We start from the raw sequence: 19,108 nt of genomic DNA, 5'->3' as shown, positions 1-19,108 counted from the left end.
AGAAGCCCTCACCCCCTGCAGAACACATGTTCAGGCCTCATCTCTGACTGTGGTGAGACCTGCCCTCTGACTGGCTCCCTCCTCTGTCCTCAGGAATCTCTCACCCCTAAATGAGATTGGCATGCTCCTTTCCGCAGCCCTCTTGGGCTTCAGGCTTTGCCACATTCATCCTTTTTAAAGCATTTTATTTATTTATTTATATTTTGGCCATGCCATACCACGTGTGGGATCTTAGTTCCCTGACCAGGGATTGAACCCCTGTCCTCTGCAATGGAAGTGCAGTTTTAACCACTGGACCTCCAGGGAAGTCCCTACCACATTCGTCTTAAAACTCCTATCCTCACCCCTTTCTCCTTGAATTACTTGGTTTGCCTGAAACAGTGGGAGAATTTAGGGCAGGAGGCCAAGGCCTCTCAAGTAATTCTGCAAAGTGACACCCAGTTTACCTGAATGAGCTATAAATTAGCTTCACCCTGTGGTGATGTGATAACCCATGGGGTTCAGCCAGGGTACACAGACTGTTAGACTGATTTTTTAAATGACAGTTAATAACAAATTTAACAGCACAACTTAAACATGCGTTTAGAGACAGAAAAGGTACAAAGGACAGAGCTTAAGTGTCCCAATCATTGCAGTCTTCACGTTTTCTGAAGAGATCAACTTTGCGAAAATTGGAGAAAATGTTTCACTAATAAATCACTTCATCCAAAAGCGGCTTGAAAATTTACTCACCTGCCTTAGCCCAGGATGGATAAATAGTTATACGACCAGATACTGCTTCAGTTCCAGGGTTCATATATCTTAGAACAACATGAAACAAGGAGAGACTTGACTTCCCCACATTTAACATGATTCTTACTTCATTCTGAAAAATACCAAAAACCCATAAAGTATAGAAGAGACAACTGGTTAAAAGAAATGTTAGCCAAACAGTGACTTTATTCAAAAGTTTCACTACTGGGCTTCACTATACACACCCCCCCACACACACACACTCAACACATGCACACACACTCAAATAACACCACGTGCACAACCACTCAACAAGCACCAAGTGACTAACTCTGTGAAAGATGAAAACAGGCAAGTCAGCCAATCAATTAAAATCACTTACAATTAAAGTCACAGTGAAAACGCACTCCCCTCAGCAACCAAGCTTCTCTTTTGACCTTTTAGCAATCAGGCATACAGAGCAGAAGGTTAGATGAATTAGTTTAGGAAAAGCCACAGTGATGGGGCAACCACCACTGGCTGGGAGAAATAAAAAGACAGAGAAGGAAAAGAAAGTATGTTAGAGAACACCACCAGCCCCATCAGGAGAGACAACTCCAGGGTCTACTTCACATACATAACACTTGAAACAGTCACAGAAACCAGTAGAGGCTAAAGAGAGGCTGTGAAAATGTGAGTGTTAGTTGTTCAGTCGTGTCTGACTCTTTGTGAGCCTATGGACTGTAGCCCACCAGGCTCCTCTGTCCATGGGATGTTCCAGGCATGAATACTGAACTGGGTAGCCACCCCCTTCTCCAGGGGATCTTCCAGACCCAGGGATCAAACCCGGATCCCCTGAACTGCAGACAGATTCTGTACCATCTGAGCCAGCAGGGAAGCCCAAGGAGAGGATGAGATCTGGAGCTAACTAAAATACACCTGCTAAATAATATGGAATTTATCTCAATCCCGATCGGAGAAAAACGGGCTCTCTGCTGGGGACAGGGAGTTCTGCTGGTCCCCAGGTCCCTGGTCCTCATACAATGCTGTGTAAGTGTTGCTGTGCCCATGACCTTGAAGGAGAGTCTAGACTACTTCAATTCGGAACCACAGATCACATGTCCAGATCTAGCTGCGTCCCAAGGAAAGTTCATGAAACATGGAAATTTCTAAATCAGTAGTTCTTTAGGCCTTTCCTTCAGCTCCTTTGGTTGAAATGAAGGGGATTTTTGTTGAGTGAGACATTGATGACAGTAAAGACTGGTGCTAAGTAGAATCCCGGCTCTGGGAGAAGGGGTGGCAGCCAACCCACCCTGCGGATCTTCACAGCCCTCACAATTTGATGGAATTCATCTTTAAGGGTTCATTCTAGGGCTTCCCTGGTGGCTCAGATGGTAGAGAATCTGCCTGCAATGCAGGAGACCCAGGTTTGACCCCTGGGTCAGGAAGATCCCCTGGAGAAGGAAATGGCTACCCACTCCAGTATTCTTGCCTGGAGAATCCCATGGACAGAGGAGCCTGGTGAGCTACAGTCTGTGAGGTCCCAAAGAGTCAGACACGAGTGAGGGATTAACACTTTCATTTTCACATCTTTAAGGGTTAATTCCACACTGGAAAATAATAATGCAAGAATGTATTAAGGGCAGAGTAAAGTAAGTGGTGATTCCAGGCAACACCACCCAAGTTTTCTAGCTAAAAATACTAACAGAAAAATCCATCATTAGAAACTCATTCTTTTGTGTTAACCAGCTATTCTTCCAAACTGCAAATACCTGGGAGGAGGTATATACCTTACTTGGGCTCTTAGTCACTCCACTCACACCCTATTATGACTCAGTGGAATTCACTGCCTTTTTCTGAACAACGGAGTAAGAGGAGGGAACCAAAGAATTGCTATATTTGGGGAAAACAGTAAACAGTGAAGTGTCTAAGATTGCTAGGTACTGTTACAGAAAGGCAACCTAGATAGGGGACTTTGCCAGGCGAGGAGCAACATTAGAATCAATGAGGGCTCCTAGGGAACTGTGAGCCCATCCCTGTTTCTCTAAGAGCTGTCTGATTTTTGAAGTTATTTTATCTATCTGTCTATCTACCTATCTAGTTATGCCAGGTCTTAGTCTCAGCACATGGGAACTTCAGCTGTGGCTTGCGAACTCCTGGTTGCAACACATACTGACTTACAATTATCATCAACTTGCCTCTTGATTCTCAATTTCTCCGCTAACCAACAGCGTAAAGAAAACAACCTCAAAGAGAAATTCTAAGAACAAAACTACTCAATGACTATACAGAAATGTTGTTACAAATGTTGTATAAATTCCAAAGGCAAACAGGCCATGTGTAAATTCCTTCATTATTCCACTGCAAAGCCAAAAGAAATGCATACAGTAGAGAGGACTGAAGGAAAGGAGAAATATGGAAAGAAAAATAGAATAGCACTGACTACAACTCCTCCTTTATCTTAGTTTATGTTCATATAGTAATTCAGAGTTAAAAAAATTTTTTTAATATTAGTCAAAAATCAGCAAAACAGGTTTTATTAGCATTATTTGTCAACTCATTTTTATTCTCCACAAATGGCTTTAAAGAAAAAGGTCTCTCATGTTAAAATAGAGCCTAATCTCATTTGGGAAACTTCTTTCTAATTAAAAAAATTTTTTTGCCACACCTCAAAGCATGCAGGATCTTAGTTCCCCGACCAGGGCTTGAACCCCATCCCCCTGCAGCAGAAGTGCAGCGTCTTAACCACTGGACGGTCAGGGAAGTCCCTGGGAAACTTCTTATCAAAAGAGTGGAGCTGACAGTCAACATATTAGACACACAATAGGACACAATTTATGTTTAGCAACACCTAAATTTATACAGTCAGAATAAAGAGGAGCAGGTTTGTGAAAATTTCTTTGCTTTAAGGGATTATCTCCTCAAAGATTGCTTATTTTGTACATTGTTTATTTTATTTGACGATTTCATGTGTTTTTTTTTTTTAAGTGTTGGAGAAAACCTTTCTCACTTGTGGCTTTTCTCTTACCTTTTATGTGCTGTAAACTTTTTAGACAATAGTCTGTGTTACTTTTAAGAATTATTTTTATTATGCTGAAATGTAAAAGTTACACAATTTTTTAAATAGTCTCCAGGGATAAACACCATCTTTAATCGTTTCATTTTCTGATTTGGTGAGCAAATTAAAGTAACAGTAAGCTGTGAAGTCGATATATACGCTTAATAAAAAATCCAACCTTAGCCGGAGCCACATCCGTACTCCGCAGAACAAGAATTCTGGAGTCAGTTTTGGGAAGAGTCCACCTTTTGGGGGACCCTCTGAGAGAGCTGTGGGCAAACGCCTGGGCAGCTCTGCCCTGAGGCGGGTCCCCTTGGCAGCTTACCTGCACCGGAGTCATCTGAGCGTACCCCCTCCAGCTGAACTCTGGAAATTCCAGGGGATCAAACCCAAACCGAAGTGCTCTTCCACTTGGTGTAGTGCTGTCTTCAATCTCGTACCTCATGTGATGCAAATCCGGAAAATAGTAGTTGTTTTCAGGCCTTTTATAAACAAAAAGTAAACGCGCATATAGTGAAGTGAGGTTCATTGATAACCCAAATATCCTTTAATCCCAGCAGGTGGCACTAAAGAACTCCCCATAATTAACAGAACACATTAAATATGGACAAGGGAGGGAGGCCCCCTGCTTTTTCTCTAAACTATTGCTTTAACTCATGTAAACATTCACAAAAAATACATCCAACTCCTATTCATTCCAGTTAGAGAAAATAATTAAGAACAACCCAGTGACGGCATCCTCTGAAACGTTCTAAATGGTTACCAACCATTTAGCAAAGTCAAACTGGATTATTTGCCATAAATTCATTCATTTATATACCCACATTCACTGATTACATAAATATTAATGTCTCTGCAAGGAAATCCAACCAGTCTATCCTAAAGGAGATCAGTCCTGGGTGTTCATTGGAAGGACTGATGCTGAAGCTGAAACTCCAATACTTTGGCCACCTGATGCAAAGAGCTGACTCATTTGAAAACACCCTGATGCTGAGAAAGATTGAGGGCAGGAGAAGGGAACGACAGAGGATGAGATGGTTGGATGGCATCACTGACTCAATGGACATGAGTTTGGGTAAACCCCGGGAGTTGGTGATGTACAGGGAGGCCTGGCGTGCTGTGGTTCATGGGGTCACAAAGAATCGGACATGATTGAGAGATTGAACTGAACTGACTTGAACTGTCTTGCCAAGTACTGTTGCTAAGCAGTATAGATATAATAGTGAACACAACAGTGAAATTTTACCGTGAATACATATTACATTATGACAAATACTTTCCTAAGCTAAGATTAGAAGTTAAATACATTTTCTCTACATACACATTTATGTTTTGATCATTAAAATGACTTTTCTATGCCTTGTCTTCTCTTATTTTACACCTATAAATGGACTCAGGAGTCCAATATTGGTAACCACAGAGACGGATCAAAATTTTTCTAACTCAGGACTTCCCCGGTAGTCCAGGGGTTAAGACTCCACACTTCCATTGCAGGGGATATGGGTTCCACCCCTGACTGAGGAACTAAGATTCCACATGCCACGTGATAAAAGTTAAAAAACAAAACCAAAATATTCTAAACCTTCTGTGACATTCTATATTCAAACAACTGTAAATCCTTCAGAATGGTAGGATTTTGACAACCCAGTCCCAAGCTAATAGGTGTTGATGGATTTAAAACCATAAAGACCAATTAGTCATGGAAAATTAAAGGTCTGCTCCTATACTGCAAGGAGAATTAGGAGTGCTTACAATTTCATTGGAGCTAATTTATGAAGAGCCCTAAAAATGTTCATTCTCATTGACCTAGTAACTCTACCTTGCGGAATATTTTCTAAAGAATGATTTTATAGGGTCAAAAATTAACATAAAAGAATGTCTATAATAGTGAAAATCTTGGAAACAATACAAATGTACAACTATGAAATAATCAAAGAAATTTTGAAATATTATATAACCATTAATATTTTAACTTTACTTAATTACAATGGAAAATGTTCATGATATCATGTGAAGATATTGATATAAATTACATGAAACAAATTCAATACTAATTTTTATTCATAGAAAAAGCCCAGAAAATATAAACAAAATATATTAAAAGGTGTTATCTCTGGGTGGTAGAATGAAGACTTGCCTTTGCCTTTCTACCTTCAGGTACTCCTTAAAATTTTACAATGAATACATATTACATTATCACAAAAACTTTAGAAAACAAAGTGAATGTGAATGCTTTCTAAACTTGTAGGGAAAACTAAAAATGCAGATTATAAACAAACATTTGGAGGAACTAAGGGCAAAAAGATGCAAGATTTATCAACCTGGAAGAAAGGTGGTGTGGCATCTACATTTCTGGTTTGCTAACCTTTTGTTTCAGTATAATTCACTACTAAATCAAAGGACAGTTTAAATCCCATAGGTATATATATGGAGCTTCCCAAGTGGCGCTAGTGGTAAAGGACCCGCCTGCCAAGGCAGGAGACGTAAGAGAGGTGGGTTCGATCCGTCCATCAAGAAGATTCCCTGGAGGAAGGCATGGCAACCCACTCCAGCATTCTTGCCTGGAGAATTCCATGGACAGAGGAGCCTGGTGGGTTAGAGTCCACGGGGTTGGAAAAAGTCGGACACAAATGAAGCGACTTAACACAACACAACACATGTATATATGTATTGACGGTAATGTCAGTATTTTGGCCTCAGGATAATTTGCGTAATTTATTCTGATGCATTACTTTAACTTCCAAGTTAGCCAATCACCTACATAGCGGGAAGGAGAAAACACTCATGCTGGTTAAATAGGGGAAAGCTCTCTTTATCAACAGGAGGGAGGAAAGAAGCAAAACATGGGTGGAAAATGTTTCTGAGCCAATTCACAAAATTCCTCTCTTCCATCGTGAGCCTTGCTGGTCTACAGGAAGACAAAACTACAGATGTGCCCTTCTTCACATTCATTTTATTATGAACCCCTATGACCACCATTTATTTAGAAAGAGCAGGAGAAAGCACAGCTGAGCAGCTCTGAGCCTGAGAACGCAAATGCTGGGAACATCAAGGAAAAGGAGAGACGTTCCATTCTATCAATAAATAAGACGGTTCACTTGACTACATTAAAGATCTCTTTATTAACCTGGTGAAAAGGCAGAAACAGTGCAGGTGAGATTTGAAAGACATTGCATGTCACAAGAATTTCAGCAAATGATTCAAAGTCGGCATATTAAAAATTAGATTTTTCCTCCCTCCACAGAGGGACACTTATGGATGGATCATGGTTTCAGATAAATACAGAAACTGCTAAACAATCAGGACAGAGGCTGCGTGCACCATACCCACCATAGTCCCTCTGGGACCTCAGTTTCCACTTGGCTCCCTTGCTCCTTTCATTCATTGTGATTTGCTTCTGCATGAGACGGAGGACTTCCTCCCATTCCTAAAGCTGTCTTACCCCCCCGCACCCAAGCCCCACAGTCATGGGTCCTGAAAAGAAGCAGAAGGTGCAAGTGCCAGGCTCCTCCAGGCTGGGAGTTCACATGGATGTTCAGCCATGAGAACTCACCTCCTGCCTCCAGCCCAAGACTCGCCCACCTGGCTTTCTGCCCCTCTGGGAACTTTCCAGTGAGGCTACTCTGTGATCTGCAAAGTGGCATCATTTTAGAGCTTTATACCTCCTGCTTTTTTTTAAAAAAGAGATTATTTTTTGATGTAGACCTTTCTTAAAGTCTTTACTGAACTTGCTACAATATTGCTTCTGTTTTATGCTTTAGTTTTTTTGGCTGTGAGGCATGTGGGATCTTAGCTCTCTGATCAGGGATCGAGCCCATACCCCCTGCTTTGGAAGGCGAAGTTGTAACCACTGGACCACCAGGGAAGTCTCTTAACTGGACTCACAGACGAGCAAATAACAGCACAGCTTCATCTCCTGCTGTCTCACCACGGGACCACCTCTCTCTCCCCAGGACTGTCAGCACAGACAGGACGCTGAGAAAGGCTTCACAACATCGGAACACAAAGGCATCTCCCTGAGGACTCACCGCTGGCAGGCCTTCCCCACGACGTGCTCTCGGCACTGGCAGACTCCGGAGGGCCCGCTGCATACAGGGGTGACGGCTCCGCCGATGTCACAGCGACACCCTGTGAGTCGGGAAATGGCTGGGGTCACCCATCACAGCATCTCCAGGCTGGAGGCCTTCCCTCCCTCTATGAGGAGTGGAAACCAGGAAGCCCAGGTTGCCTTCTTTCCCCGGACGCATCTTACATCCAGGAGGTATTTGAAATTTGTAGGAAAATCCCAGAGTAAGATGGCATGCCCTCCCTCCCCTCAAGAGTCCACCCGAAAAGCAGAGATGTACTGGTAGGTCACTTCCAACTCTGCTGTACCACGTAAAGTGACAGCAGCCCAGGAGCTAACACGATTTCACAACACAGTATGTTGTAAACAGTAGGTGCTAAGGAGAGGCTGCTTAAAAGATACCAGAGTGGCCTTGTGGGGCAACCACTCCTGCAATTGTATTATTTAACATGGTATTATCTTGTGTGAACTTTTTTAATATTTCAAATTTATCTTTAAAATGACTAAGTCAAGATGTTATTTAAATTTAAATTTATCTCTAAATGACTAAGTCATGATGTTATTTACATCTCCCCCAGGGCTCCCCCGCACCCCAATTGTGATTTTTTATAATTGACCCAACAGTGTGCTACTAGAAGAAAAGGGGAAGCTGCTCTGGCTGAAATTTACTACTCGTCTTAAGGGAATTTTGGCCAATTTCCCTAGACAGAACTTTTCAGTCCCATTCTATCAGAAAGTCAGCAAGAAGACAGTGAACTTGGAAGCAAGGTTACTCTGACAGTCTTTGCCCATCAACATTTTTGCCTTACACAGGAACCCCTGGGAGAATTTACCTTGACACCCAAAGTAATTGCTCTTTTCCAAAGCAAAATATCCATCTTCGCATGTGTCACAGGAATCGCCACCAACATGGGATTTACAATGACAGTCACCATCTAACTGCAGAACAATGAGCAGATGACAAAATTTGGTGAGATTACAGAATTTGCTGGGCTTCCCTGGTGGCTCAGATGGTAAAGAATCCGCCCGCAATGCAGGAGACCCAGGTTCAATTCCTGGGTCAAGAAGATCCCGTGGAGAAGGGAATGGGAACCCACTCCAGTATTCTTGCCTGGGAAATCCTATGGACAAAGGAGCCTGGTGGGCTACAGTCCATGGGGTAGCAGAGTTGGACACAACTAAGCGACTTTGACTACTTTTTCACAGAATTTGCTAATCCTCAAGATTTCAGACTGGCTTGTTTTGTCCTATGAAGCCCCCTAGCTGAGATCTGAAAACTCCCATGAAGATGGCCACATGCTATATAATTATAGAGGTACTAACCCCCTCCTGCAGAAATCCTACAATTAACTGTTACTATATTCTACCAGCATCCCAGGCAAAATTGGCCCACGTTACCTGCCCACACTCTCCAATTCCGCTCATGGTTCCCGCCATGTGGCATCGGCATTCTGGGAAGAGAAGAGAGCATTTTTGGACCAAGGTTACAGAAAGGCCAGTTCCACCTCTAGGTATAGGACACACTAGTAATAATATAGGTGCAATGACTTTCCAGCATGCTGCAGCAGAATTCCAGTTTGCATCCATCAGGCCTAAAACTGGATTGCTTCCTGGGCTCAGCAGAACCCAACAACTGGATCAATACCATCTACCTACAAGAAGTACTGGTTCATTTATGACCATTCATAAATGACAAAAGCTGCACCGTCATGGGATTTTTACTCGATTCTAAGGTCAAGGTTATTACTGATATGCTTACATGAAAATATACCCTATTGAAAAATATTCACTCCACTGAGTTATCTTTAGCTTGGTGTTTTTCAGTTCTATCCTGGCTTCCAACTAAACATAAAATGAAAATAAAATGAAACCGGAAAGTGTGGATTATAAAAACAAGGCAGAAAAAACATTTATCAAGCAGCTGCCATCACAAACAACATGATACATATGGAAACAGGATATAAATCCCTTGCTGAGATTTCGAAAATGATAGAAGTTCTGCCAAAAGTCGGGGGGTAAGACATCAAAACATTTATACAGAATTTCAAACAAACTGAATGGATTAAATCAATAGCTCTTTTGTGATTGAGTCACTGAGGTAGAGAAAATTAAGAGGAAGTTACAATATATTAAAAACACTGAACATAGGAAACCTTACCTGAACATCCATCGGGGTTTTCTTTGGCCAGATTCCAATATAATGGTTTGCAGATGCTACACGAAGGACTTTCAACATGAAGCTTGCATTGGCAATGGCCCTTTAAAAGAAAATTAATCATCTGATATCTTAGAATGAAGAGGTTACCAAACAAGCATTCTGAGAAAAGCTGGTCACAGAAATATATTTTGGTCATGAAAAGTAAATTAAGTATATTCAGGGGGAGTGAAAGTACTGAGTTGATTTTAACAATATGCTAATTGCTTTTGTTTTACTATTTACTTATTTGTTATACACAGAATCCATATATGTGCTTAAAACAAAATTGGAAAATTCAGAATAAAAAAAATTTTTTTAATTTAAATTTATTTATTTAAATTGGAGGCTAATTACTTTACAATATTGTATTGGTTTTGCCATACATCAACATGAATCTGCCACGTGTGTATACAAGAAAAAATTTTAATGATTCTTATTTACAACATTGTCATTATCTGTGGATTTTGTTACAACGTGGATATAAATCTAAACAGAAAATATCTGAACATTTAACTTGGTGAGATTCAGTACAAATTAGATTTATCTGCAAGCGTGTTTATAATATGAAAGAGTCACCTCCTTGCTTAAACATCATCAAGTCCCACAGTGAGGATAGAGAACTTTCTCCCACTTTCCCTCCAGAACCTGGGGTTCCAGCTTTGCAGGCTCTGAGGCTAAGAAGACAATTTCTAAAGTGCTTAGAAAATGAATCAGAATGCCACAGCACTGTGCTTGGAGTAACATCAAGTAGACTACAATTACTCTGTACACAGACAGCTTAATTAAACGTTTACTGGCCTTTGATTTTCTTAATTTTAATTATCTGTGTCAGGCTTATGTGCAGGTCTCTAGGGAGGTAATGCCTTCAGACGAACGCTAGGACTCTATAATTCTACAAAAAGTTTAAATAAACTGTATTCTTTTGGTTTTGACCAAAAGAAATTACAATATCATATATGCACTTTGAAAAAGAGCAATAGTCTCTTCAAGCAATTCAGCCTCAGGTCTTATTTTAATTTACTTTTAATTTCAGGAAGCTCACAAATGTGTCCGTCTCAAATAAATATCAGAATAATAGTTAGAACTGCAACCCTTTAACAATCTTCTACTTACCAAACTGGAGTCCACAGTTCCAGCTGGGTCACAGACATTGCTGGAGCCTGGATATGATATATGAATAGTTATATGGTATAGAAATGTCTGGAGTTTAAATGTTCATTTGTCCCTTTGTTTTGATGTTTTGAAGTTTTCTTTAAGTTTTCCTTGTTTTTAAAACTAGTGCATCTATATTTATATTTTTTGATAGGTGGGTGGCAAGGTCTTTGCACCCATCAGTTGGCCAAAAAGTTTATTTGCATTTTTCTATGACATCTTATGGTAAAACCCAAAAGAACCTCTGGACCAACTCAATAATTCAGAAAAAGACACCTCTAATAGCCTTTGTGGTCCTTACTCCCCAAATCACCCTTTTGGTCACTGAATGACTCTCTTCCCTGCCTTCTGCTAAAAGTTCATTTCTAAATGACGAAAAGGCGACTGGGGAAATGAGTCAAGAATTTTGAACATCCTTAGAATTATCCAGAAGAGGGCAGTATTATACAAAGTTTTTTTTTTTTTTTTTTTTAATTGTCCAATTCGATGCTAGGCTTCCCTGGTGGCTCAGAAGGTAAAGAATCTGCTTGTAATGTAGGAGACTGGAGTTTGAGGCAAGATCCCCTGGAGAAGTGCATGGCAACCCACTCCAGTGTTTCTGCCTGGAGAATTCCATGGACAGAAGAGCCTGGTGGGCTACAGTCCATGGAGTCATGGACACGAGTGAGCGAGTCACACACTAGCTGTTATAGAATTTGTAAGTACATTTTTTAGTTAACCAAGACTTACTTCTTTCATTATCACAGCTCCCTTGCTCTCCACCTGTACTAAAATTATGTCTGACTGACTGACTGACTGAAGTCGCTCAGTCGTGTCCGACTCTTTGTGACCCCATAGCCTGTAGCCTACCAGGCTCCTCTGTCCATGGGATTCTCCAGACAATAGTACTGGAGTGGATTGCCATTTCCTTCTCCAGGGGATCTTCCCAACCCAGGGCTCGAACCTGGGTCTCCCACATTGTGGACAGATGCTTTACCGTCTGAGCTACCAGGGAAGTTTACAATTAATTAATTTCTTGCCTTAGTCAATCTCACGTTACAAGGGGAAGAACCAGGCAGATTAGGGTCAAAAGTGAAGCAGTGGCCAGCAGCGGGTCTGGCAGGCTTGGCAGGCTTCTCTGAGAGGCTGGCCACACACACAAGGTGGAGAGGAGCCCACCCTCCAGCCATCTGCAGTCTTCCCTACCTTGGCAGTGGGGGAAATCAGAGGCGCCCGAGAGACACCTGTCGCACCGCTGTCCTGTGATGCCCGGCCGGCACTCGCACTGTCCAGTCACTGGGCTGCAGGGCGTCTGGTAGGACCCAAGGGCTGAACACTGGCAGGCTGGATGAAAAGACCTTGGTCAGACCCACGGCAGGGGCACCCGGGACCCGCATAAGAGTATGGAGGTGGGGCCCAAAAGACCCAAAGGCAGTTCCAGCTTCACCTCTAATCAGACTTGGAACCTGAAACACATCGCTCTGTTGCTCTAAAACACAGTTTCCCCTTTTTCAAGTGGGAATAATATTAGCATCTACTTGACAAGAGCCCAGTGGGGCAGAATTCCAGGAGAGGGACTAGAGAACTAGTGACGTGGTCCTAAGAAACTAAACATACGAGGGAACAAGAAATAGGCCTTGTGCCGCTCAGCCAGCTCACGTCAGACACCAGGACACGGACTTAGCTCTTCGGCTATCCGGGCCAGCATCCGCTGAGGCCCCACATCCCCTCCAGGCCTGTCTGCAGAGATCCGGTCCCTACCCAGGGGCAGACGACTGAGGAAACGTTCTTGGGCTCTGGGATGGTTTATGCTTGCATGTTGCCTAGGCTGTAGGGCTCAGATGTTGGCTCAACACCAAGTACGGCTGAATAGGTGCTTTGTTAGATGTGACGAACATTTAAGTCCACTGACCTCGAGTAAAGCAGGTTACTCTGCACAGTCTGGGTGGGCCTCGTCCCATCAGTTGAAGGCCATACGAGAAAAGCATGAGGTTCGGGAGGAGGAAGGAATTCCGCCTCCAGACGGCCCGTGGACACCAGCTGCAGCATCAACTCCCCCCTCCCTCCCTGGGTTTCCAGCCTACTGGTCTGCCCTGCAGATTTTAGATGGACCATCCCCACAAACACGTGCACTGATTCCTTAAAATAAATCTATCTATATCTATAGATATAGTAGGTCCCTTACATACAAACCCTCAAGTTATAAGCTTTCAAAGATGCAAACGTGTGTTCCTCCAACGACAGGCACAGATGAAACTGCAGGCTGCCCTCCGTCTCCTATTGCTGACGATCCTTTGGCTCTACCATCTCCCACCTCCTCTCCCTCCTCCAGCCAGTAACTCTTCTTGCCTATTCAGGTGATGCCAGCCCCTGTATGCCAGCCCTTGTACTGTACTATTGTACTTTTCAAGGTACAGTACTATAAGGTTAAAAGTGCTTTCTTTATTTTTCGTGTTTGTTTTTTATGTATTCTTGGTGTGAAAAGTATTATAAACCCATTACAATACTGTACAGGGGCTTCCCTGGTGGCTCAGATGGTTAAGAATCCACCTGCAATGTGGGAGACCTAGGTTCAATCCTCGGGTTGGGAAGATCCTCTGAGGAGGGCATGGCAACCCACTCCAGTATTCTTGCCTGGAGAATCCCCATGGACAGAGGAGCCTGGCGGGCTACAGTCCATGGGGTCACACAGAGTCGGACACGACTGAGCAACTAAGCACACAGAGTACAGTACTGTATAACCTACTGTGTCAGTGGGGTACCTAGGCTTACTTTGTTGGACGAATGAACGTGCTCTGGGGCTGGAACTCGTTCACAGGTGGGGGATTTACTGTACAGACACATCCTATGGGTTCTGTCCCTTTGGAGATCCCTGACACAGGTCCTCTCTGCTCTTCTTCCTTTAAGGAAGGGAATGCAGAGAGCAAACACTCATGCTGGCATTTGGAGCAGCAACAGGAGCCCGGAGCAACAGAGGAGGCAGCTCCAGCCAGCATCACATGGGTGAAATTAACACTGACTCCTCCCAGGACCAGAGGGGTTGTCTAGGGAGCCTCGGAAGACGCAGATACACTCCAGAGGTGAAAACAAAGACACAGCCTTAAACACAGGTACATTATTTTAAATCGTGAATGACTCAATCTGGCATCACACTTTGGGTTTCTATCCAGCTTATCTATGAAAGCTGCCAGATCCCAAACTCAAATCCAACACTGGCAGCCTGTTTCTCACTCTTGGAAATACCACAAGGCTTTGCAAATATTTCAAATCTGCTCTTTGCTTTGATCCAGGTCCTTCTGAGTTTCTGGAATCTTTTCTTCTCATCTGCTCTTCACTGTGCTTCTGCTTTGAGATACTTTGATTCTCAAAGATGATTTAAAAATGATGATATTAAATAATACAAGGAATCAGGGAGCCTGTCTGCTGTGCTCCCCTCAAATCTTCCAGCCTCCAGCACAGTCCTGGTCTTTTTTTCTGGCTGTTGTTCACTCGCTCAGTCATGTCTGACTCTTTGCAACCCCATGGACTGCAGCACGCCAGGCTTCCCTGTCCCTCACTGTCTCCTGGCATTTGCTCAAACTCACATCCATCGAGTTGATGATGCTATCCAACCATTTCATCCTCTGTCGCTCACTCTCCTCTTTCACCCTCATCAAGAGGCTCTTTAGTTCTTCTTTGCTTTCTCCCATTAGACTGGTATCATCTGCATATCTGAGGTTGTTGATATTTCGCCCAACAATCTTGATTCCAGCTTGGGATTCACTCAGCCTGGCATTTCGCCTGATGTACTCTGCATATAAGTTAAATAAGCAGGGTGACAATATACAGCCTCGACATACTCCTTTCCCAATTTTGGACCAGTCCATTGTTACATGTCCAGTTCTAACTATTGTTTCTTGACCTGCATACAGGGTCCTGGTCTCTATGACATGCCAAATAGATATTTATTAAATGAAGGAATAAGCAACTATTGAAATCCTTTTCCGGATCCACCCCTGTAGTTCAATTGATATGTTTTCTTGTTGAATCTTGCAACACTGCTGTGTGAGGCACTGTTCTAGGAACACCACCCTCTTCCCTGTCAGTGAATAAACTCACAGAGTGAGGCGACACTGCCAGACGGCACGTAAATTGCAAGGAAAAGAGAGCTCCTTATTATTTCAGGGGTGCTCTCGACGCCCAGGATTTTGGAGCTCTTCCTTCTGTTGGAAGAGCAGGCTGGCGCCTTCTCCATCAGAGCCACAAAGTCAGCATTTCAGTTCCATCGTAGTGAACACCCTCCACCTCTCTGGCTAACTGATCAGACGTACAGAAAATCCCAAGGCTTCTTCCAACCACCTCAATGTTCTAGACAAACACTGAACTGCAAAGCGAAGGGCCAGTTCAAAGCAAAATTGCACAGAACTTGGCCCATCCTTCTGGATTTGCTTTTTCCCCTTGGAAAGGCTGGGAGAGGGCTCTCCCGGGGGCATCCCAGGTCAGAAACCTCCCCCCACACTGCCACCTGCCATCCACCGGTGCATCTGGCCTCTTTCCAGGGCCAGTTTGTCCAATTTGTGAGAATATGCTGACATGTAGGAAGAGGTTAGACATGCACTGGTAACATATATATAGAACTGTTCTAAGGAACTACCTGTAACCACAACCCAAAGACTATGGCTAACTCCAATGGGGACAGTTCAGGTCCCAGGACACTGAGGTTTGGGGGCAGCGCCACTGTGACAGGCTTCTGTGCCAGCCATGGGAGGCCCTCACTCTCTACACTCCCACCCTCCTGGTCTCTGCTCTAAGTGCTGACTAGCGGCTGCTTAGCAAATTGCACGAGGAAAAAAGCAAGAGGAGGAAGGAAGAGAAAAAGAAAAATCAAAAAGGAGAAGAAGGAAGGAAGGATGGACAGAGAGGATGAAAAAAGAACAACACCTCCTGCCCTCCCCCGCCAAAGGACCAAGTTCACAGAGAGCCTCGGTGTGTTTTCCGGTTGCAGGTAAAGTGCTGAGCCAGACGTCAACACAAACATAAAGCTGAAATACATAGAGACGATTCTCATCATGGCCTCACATCTATGATTTGACTTTCAGCTCCAATCAAGAAAACTGCAGGCACTTCAGTGAATCCAAAATCAAATGAGAAGGAGACTGCTTTGCGCTTAAAGTCTGGAGCAAATTAAGTTAATACAAAACATAAATGCTGGACTGCAGTTGAAAAGAACAATTAGGAAGAGTTTTAGGATTCTTTTTAAGAAGATTTTTAAAAAATTTTAAAGCAACGTTAGAGCAAAGCCACACAAGCATTCTTTGGCTAGACTATATTGGACCCTCTGATGTAGGATTTGTGGCTACACTGGTTTGCTTCTAAAATTCCACGGGTCAAGCAACCAGCTTCATCTAAGAAAGATCACAAATTGAAATATGGGTCAGGCCTTGATGCTAGACCAAGTTCAGAGTTCAGCATGTCTGGCCTTCAGCCACTGGCTTCAACACTGCCCAAAGGAAAAAAAAAAAAATTAAAAGATCACAACAGCTATTAGAAAAAGTGAGTACCAGAGAAGGGAGACCATTGGCAACAGAATGTGAGAGCATCCCAAAGGCTTCCAGAGCCTAGAGGCTCAAATCTGGAAGAACGAACTTGGCGGCACACCTCTCCATGCCGCCAGGAACGAGGCTGTCCTGATCTTTCTCCTCCTGTTTTTTGTCAGACTTCATCTTCACTACTCATAACCTCGCCTGCTCCTAACATAAGCTCCTCTGGGATTGGTCCCTGAAAAGTCAAAGTGTAGTCGCTCAGTCAAGTCTGACTCTTTGTGACCCCATGGACTGTAACTTGCCAGGCTCCTCTGCCCATGGGATTCTCCAGGCAAGAACACTGGAGAGGGTAGTCATACCCTTTCTCCAGGGGATCTTCCCAACCCAGGGATTGAACCCAGGTCTCCTACATTGCAGGCAGATTCTTTACCATCTGACCCACCAGGGAAGCCCAGATTGGCTCCTAGTGGACCTTGAAATGGAAGGTCTCCACCTTGTCTCCCACCTGCTAGTTCTTCTTCACTTTGTCAATGAGACATTCGGGGCCTACAGCTTAAATTAGAAATGTAAGCATCCCTACCTCATGCTCTAAAACTTCACTATTTGGGATGTCCTTCCATGGGGAAAATATACCTGCAAGGATGAGCCGACCAGAGTCGGCTTAGTACTGAATCTGCCTCTAGGATGATTCGTACAACTCCAACATAAGCATTAGCTGTACTGACGTTTCAACGGAAAACACACTGGGTCTTCCAACTCCTAATACGGAACTTCTCTGGCGGAAGTCAAGGTACAGAAAGTACAGATACCCCATTCCTTTCCTTACACTCCCAGCTGCCGGATGATCCAAATCTCTGGGCGGGGACTGCAGAGGGTTTCTGTGGCCCAAGAGGCCAAGGCTGAGAAGGGGGACAGAGGATAGAGGCCCAGGACCAGGAGGAAAAGGGAGGGCTGGGAATGTGGCACACAGGAGATCAGACAGGACTGGGGATACAGGCTCTTAAAATGAGGTACAGCAGAGGTTCCCAGCCTTTCTGGCATCAGGAACCAGTTTCACGGAACACAATTTTTCCACAGGCCGGAGCAGGGGAGGATGGTTTGGGGACGATTCAAGTGTATTACATTTACTGCGTGTGTTATTTCTATTATCACGTTGTGATACATAATGAAATGTTGGAGTTAAGATACCTTGAATTAATTGGGGATTTACCTTATGGGTTTGGTTCAAGCCCTTTATTCAGGAAAGTGTATAGCCATTCCCTTCTCTAGGGGATCTTCCCGACCCAGGGATCGAACCTGAGTCTCCCGCACTGCAGGCAGATTCTTTACTGCCTGAGCCACCAGGGAAGCCTGCAACGGTGGAGGACCCAGGTTCAATCCCTGGGTCAGGAAGATACCCCTGGAGAAGGGAATGGCAACCTATTCCAGTATTCTTGCCTTGAGAATCCCATGGACAGAGAGAAGCATGGTCTATAGTCTATCGGTTTGTAAAGAGTCGGACACGACTGAAGCAACCTAGCGTACACACATCACTGACCGCACACCTGTTGTTCTTCGGGGCCTGGGCCAGACTCCTCCCTCTCCCTCCCTCCAGCCCCTTCGGTGGCTCTTACTAGGATGGGAGACTAAGAGACAAACCAAGTGGAGAAGCAGGAGGCTGCGGTTTTGCGTGTGCTGTCCTCCTTCCTGGAATCCCCAGCCTCCTCCCCCTTGTCTGCCTGGCAGGTTCCTCAACACTGTTCAGGTACCACCTCCTCTCCAGAGCCCACAGGCTGACTGCTGGGGAGGAAGAAGGTTAAGGGCGAAAGGCAAAATAAGGGCGGTGAGATGGCCAGAGTAGGACAGTTACATGTAACATACATATCTGAGCCAGCAGCTCATTCATTTAAACGGGAGGCCACACAGTTCTGCCAAAAGGAGCCTCTGAATTTCCTTGGGAGGAAACTTATCTGAGGGGACTGATGGTCACTATGTTCATGTTGCTCACTTACCTTGGCAAATAGGGAAGGAGTAGAAACCTGAGCGGCAGGCGTCACACCGAGTGCCCCCCACGCCGGGGCGGCACAGGCACCTCCCTTGGGCATCACAGATTTCAGGGAGAACTCCTTCCAAGTTACAGTCACAGCCTGCGAAGAGGAAGAGACATTCAGAGGGGCTCTCCATCCTTCATCCCTTTGTGTGTTTCTCCCTTCACCCAGGTGTCTGCCATGGAAATCCAGATTCTGAGTTATCTATAGTTTATACCCAATCCCATCACTTCAAGGCAGATAGATGGGGAAAAAGTGGGAACAATGGCAGATTTTATTTTCTTGGGCTCCAAATTCACTGCAGATGGTGACTGCAGCCACGAAATTAAAAGACGCTTGCTCCTTAGAAGGCAAATTATGACAAACTTAGACAGTGTATTAAAAAAACAGAGACAT

At 44.0% G+C, this 19,108-nt stretch overlaps 2 protein-coding genes across 4 annotated transcripts in view; both read right to left on the bottom strand.

Annotated features, from left to right (window-relative positions):
* The window catches only part of LOC120881148 (laminin subunit alpha-3-like), a 152,477-nt gene extending 140,789 nt beyond the window's left edge, over positions 1-11,688 (bottom strand). Inside the window, exons 1-7 of one of the 3 annotated variants that reach the window (XM_040264742.1) lie at positions 11,146-11,688; positions 9,994-10,093; positions 9,234-9,286; positions 8,669-8,770; positions 7,798-7,897; positions 4,095-4,251; positions 733-865 (exon numbers count right to left, since the gene is read on the bottom strand). In XM_040264742.1, coding sequence (XP_040120676.1) covers positions 733-865; positions 4,095-4,251; positions 7,798-7,897; positions 8,669-8,770; positions 9,234-9,286; positions 9,994-10,001 — 553 coding nt within the window. In that variant the 5' untranslated portion in view covers positions 10,002-10,093; positions 11,146-11,688. Of the gene's footprint in view, positions 1-732; positions 866-4,094; positions 4,252-7,797; positions 7,898-8,668; positions 8,775-9,233; positions 9,287-9,993; positions 10,094-11,145 lie in introns of all 3 variants that reach the window. The other 2 variants (XM_040264739.1, XM_040264738.1) reach the window with 2 other exon arrangements.
* A 5,819-nt stretch (positions 11,689-17,507) lies between these two features.
* LOC120880834 (laminin subunit alpha-3-like) overlaps positions 17,508-19,108 on the bottom strand; it is a gene marked incomplete at its 5' end in the record, with an annotated part of 34,246 nt that continues 32,645 nt past the window's right edge. Inside the window, 2 exons of the mRNA XM_040264239.1 lie at positions 17,508-17,584; positions 18,677-18,811. Coding sequence (XP_040120173.1) covers positions 17,508-17,584; positions 18,677-18,811 — 212 coding nt within the window. The remainder of the gene's footprint in view (positions 17,585-18,676; positions 18,812-19,108) is intronic.

The sequence above is a fragment of the Oryx dammah genome, unplaced genomic scaffold, assembly GCF_014754425.2.
Source record: "Oryx dammah isolate SB20612 unplaced genomic scaffold, SCBI_Odam_1.1 HiC_scaffold_22, whole genome shotgun sequence".
NCBI classification, from domain to species: domain Eukaryota; kingdom Metazoa; phylum Chordata; class Mammalia; order Artiodactyla; family Bovidae; genus Oryx; species Oryx dammah.
Note: the sequence above shows the minus strand (reverse complement) of the source record. Positions and strands in the feature narration are given on the sequence as shown.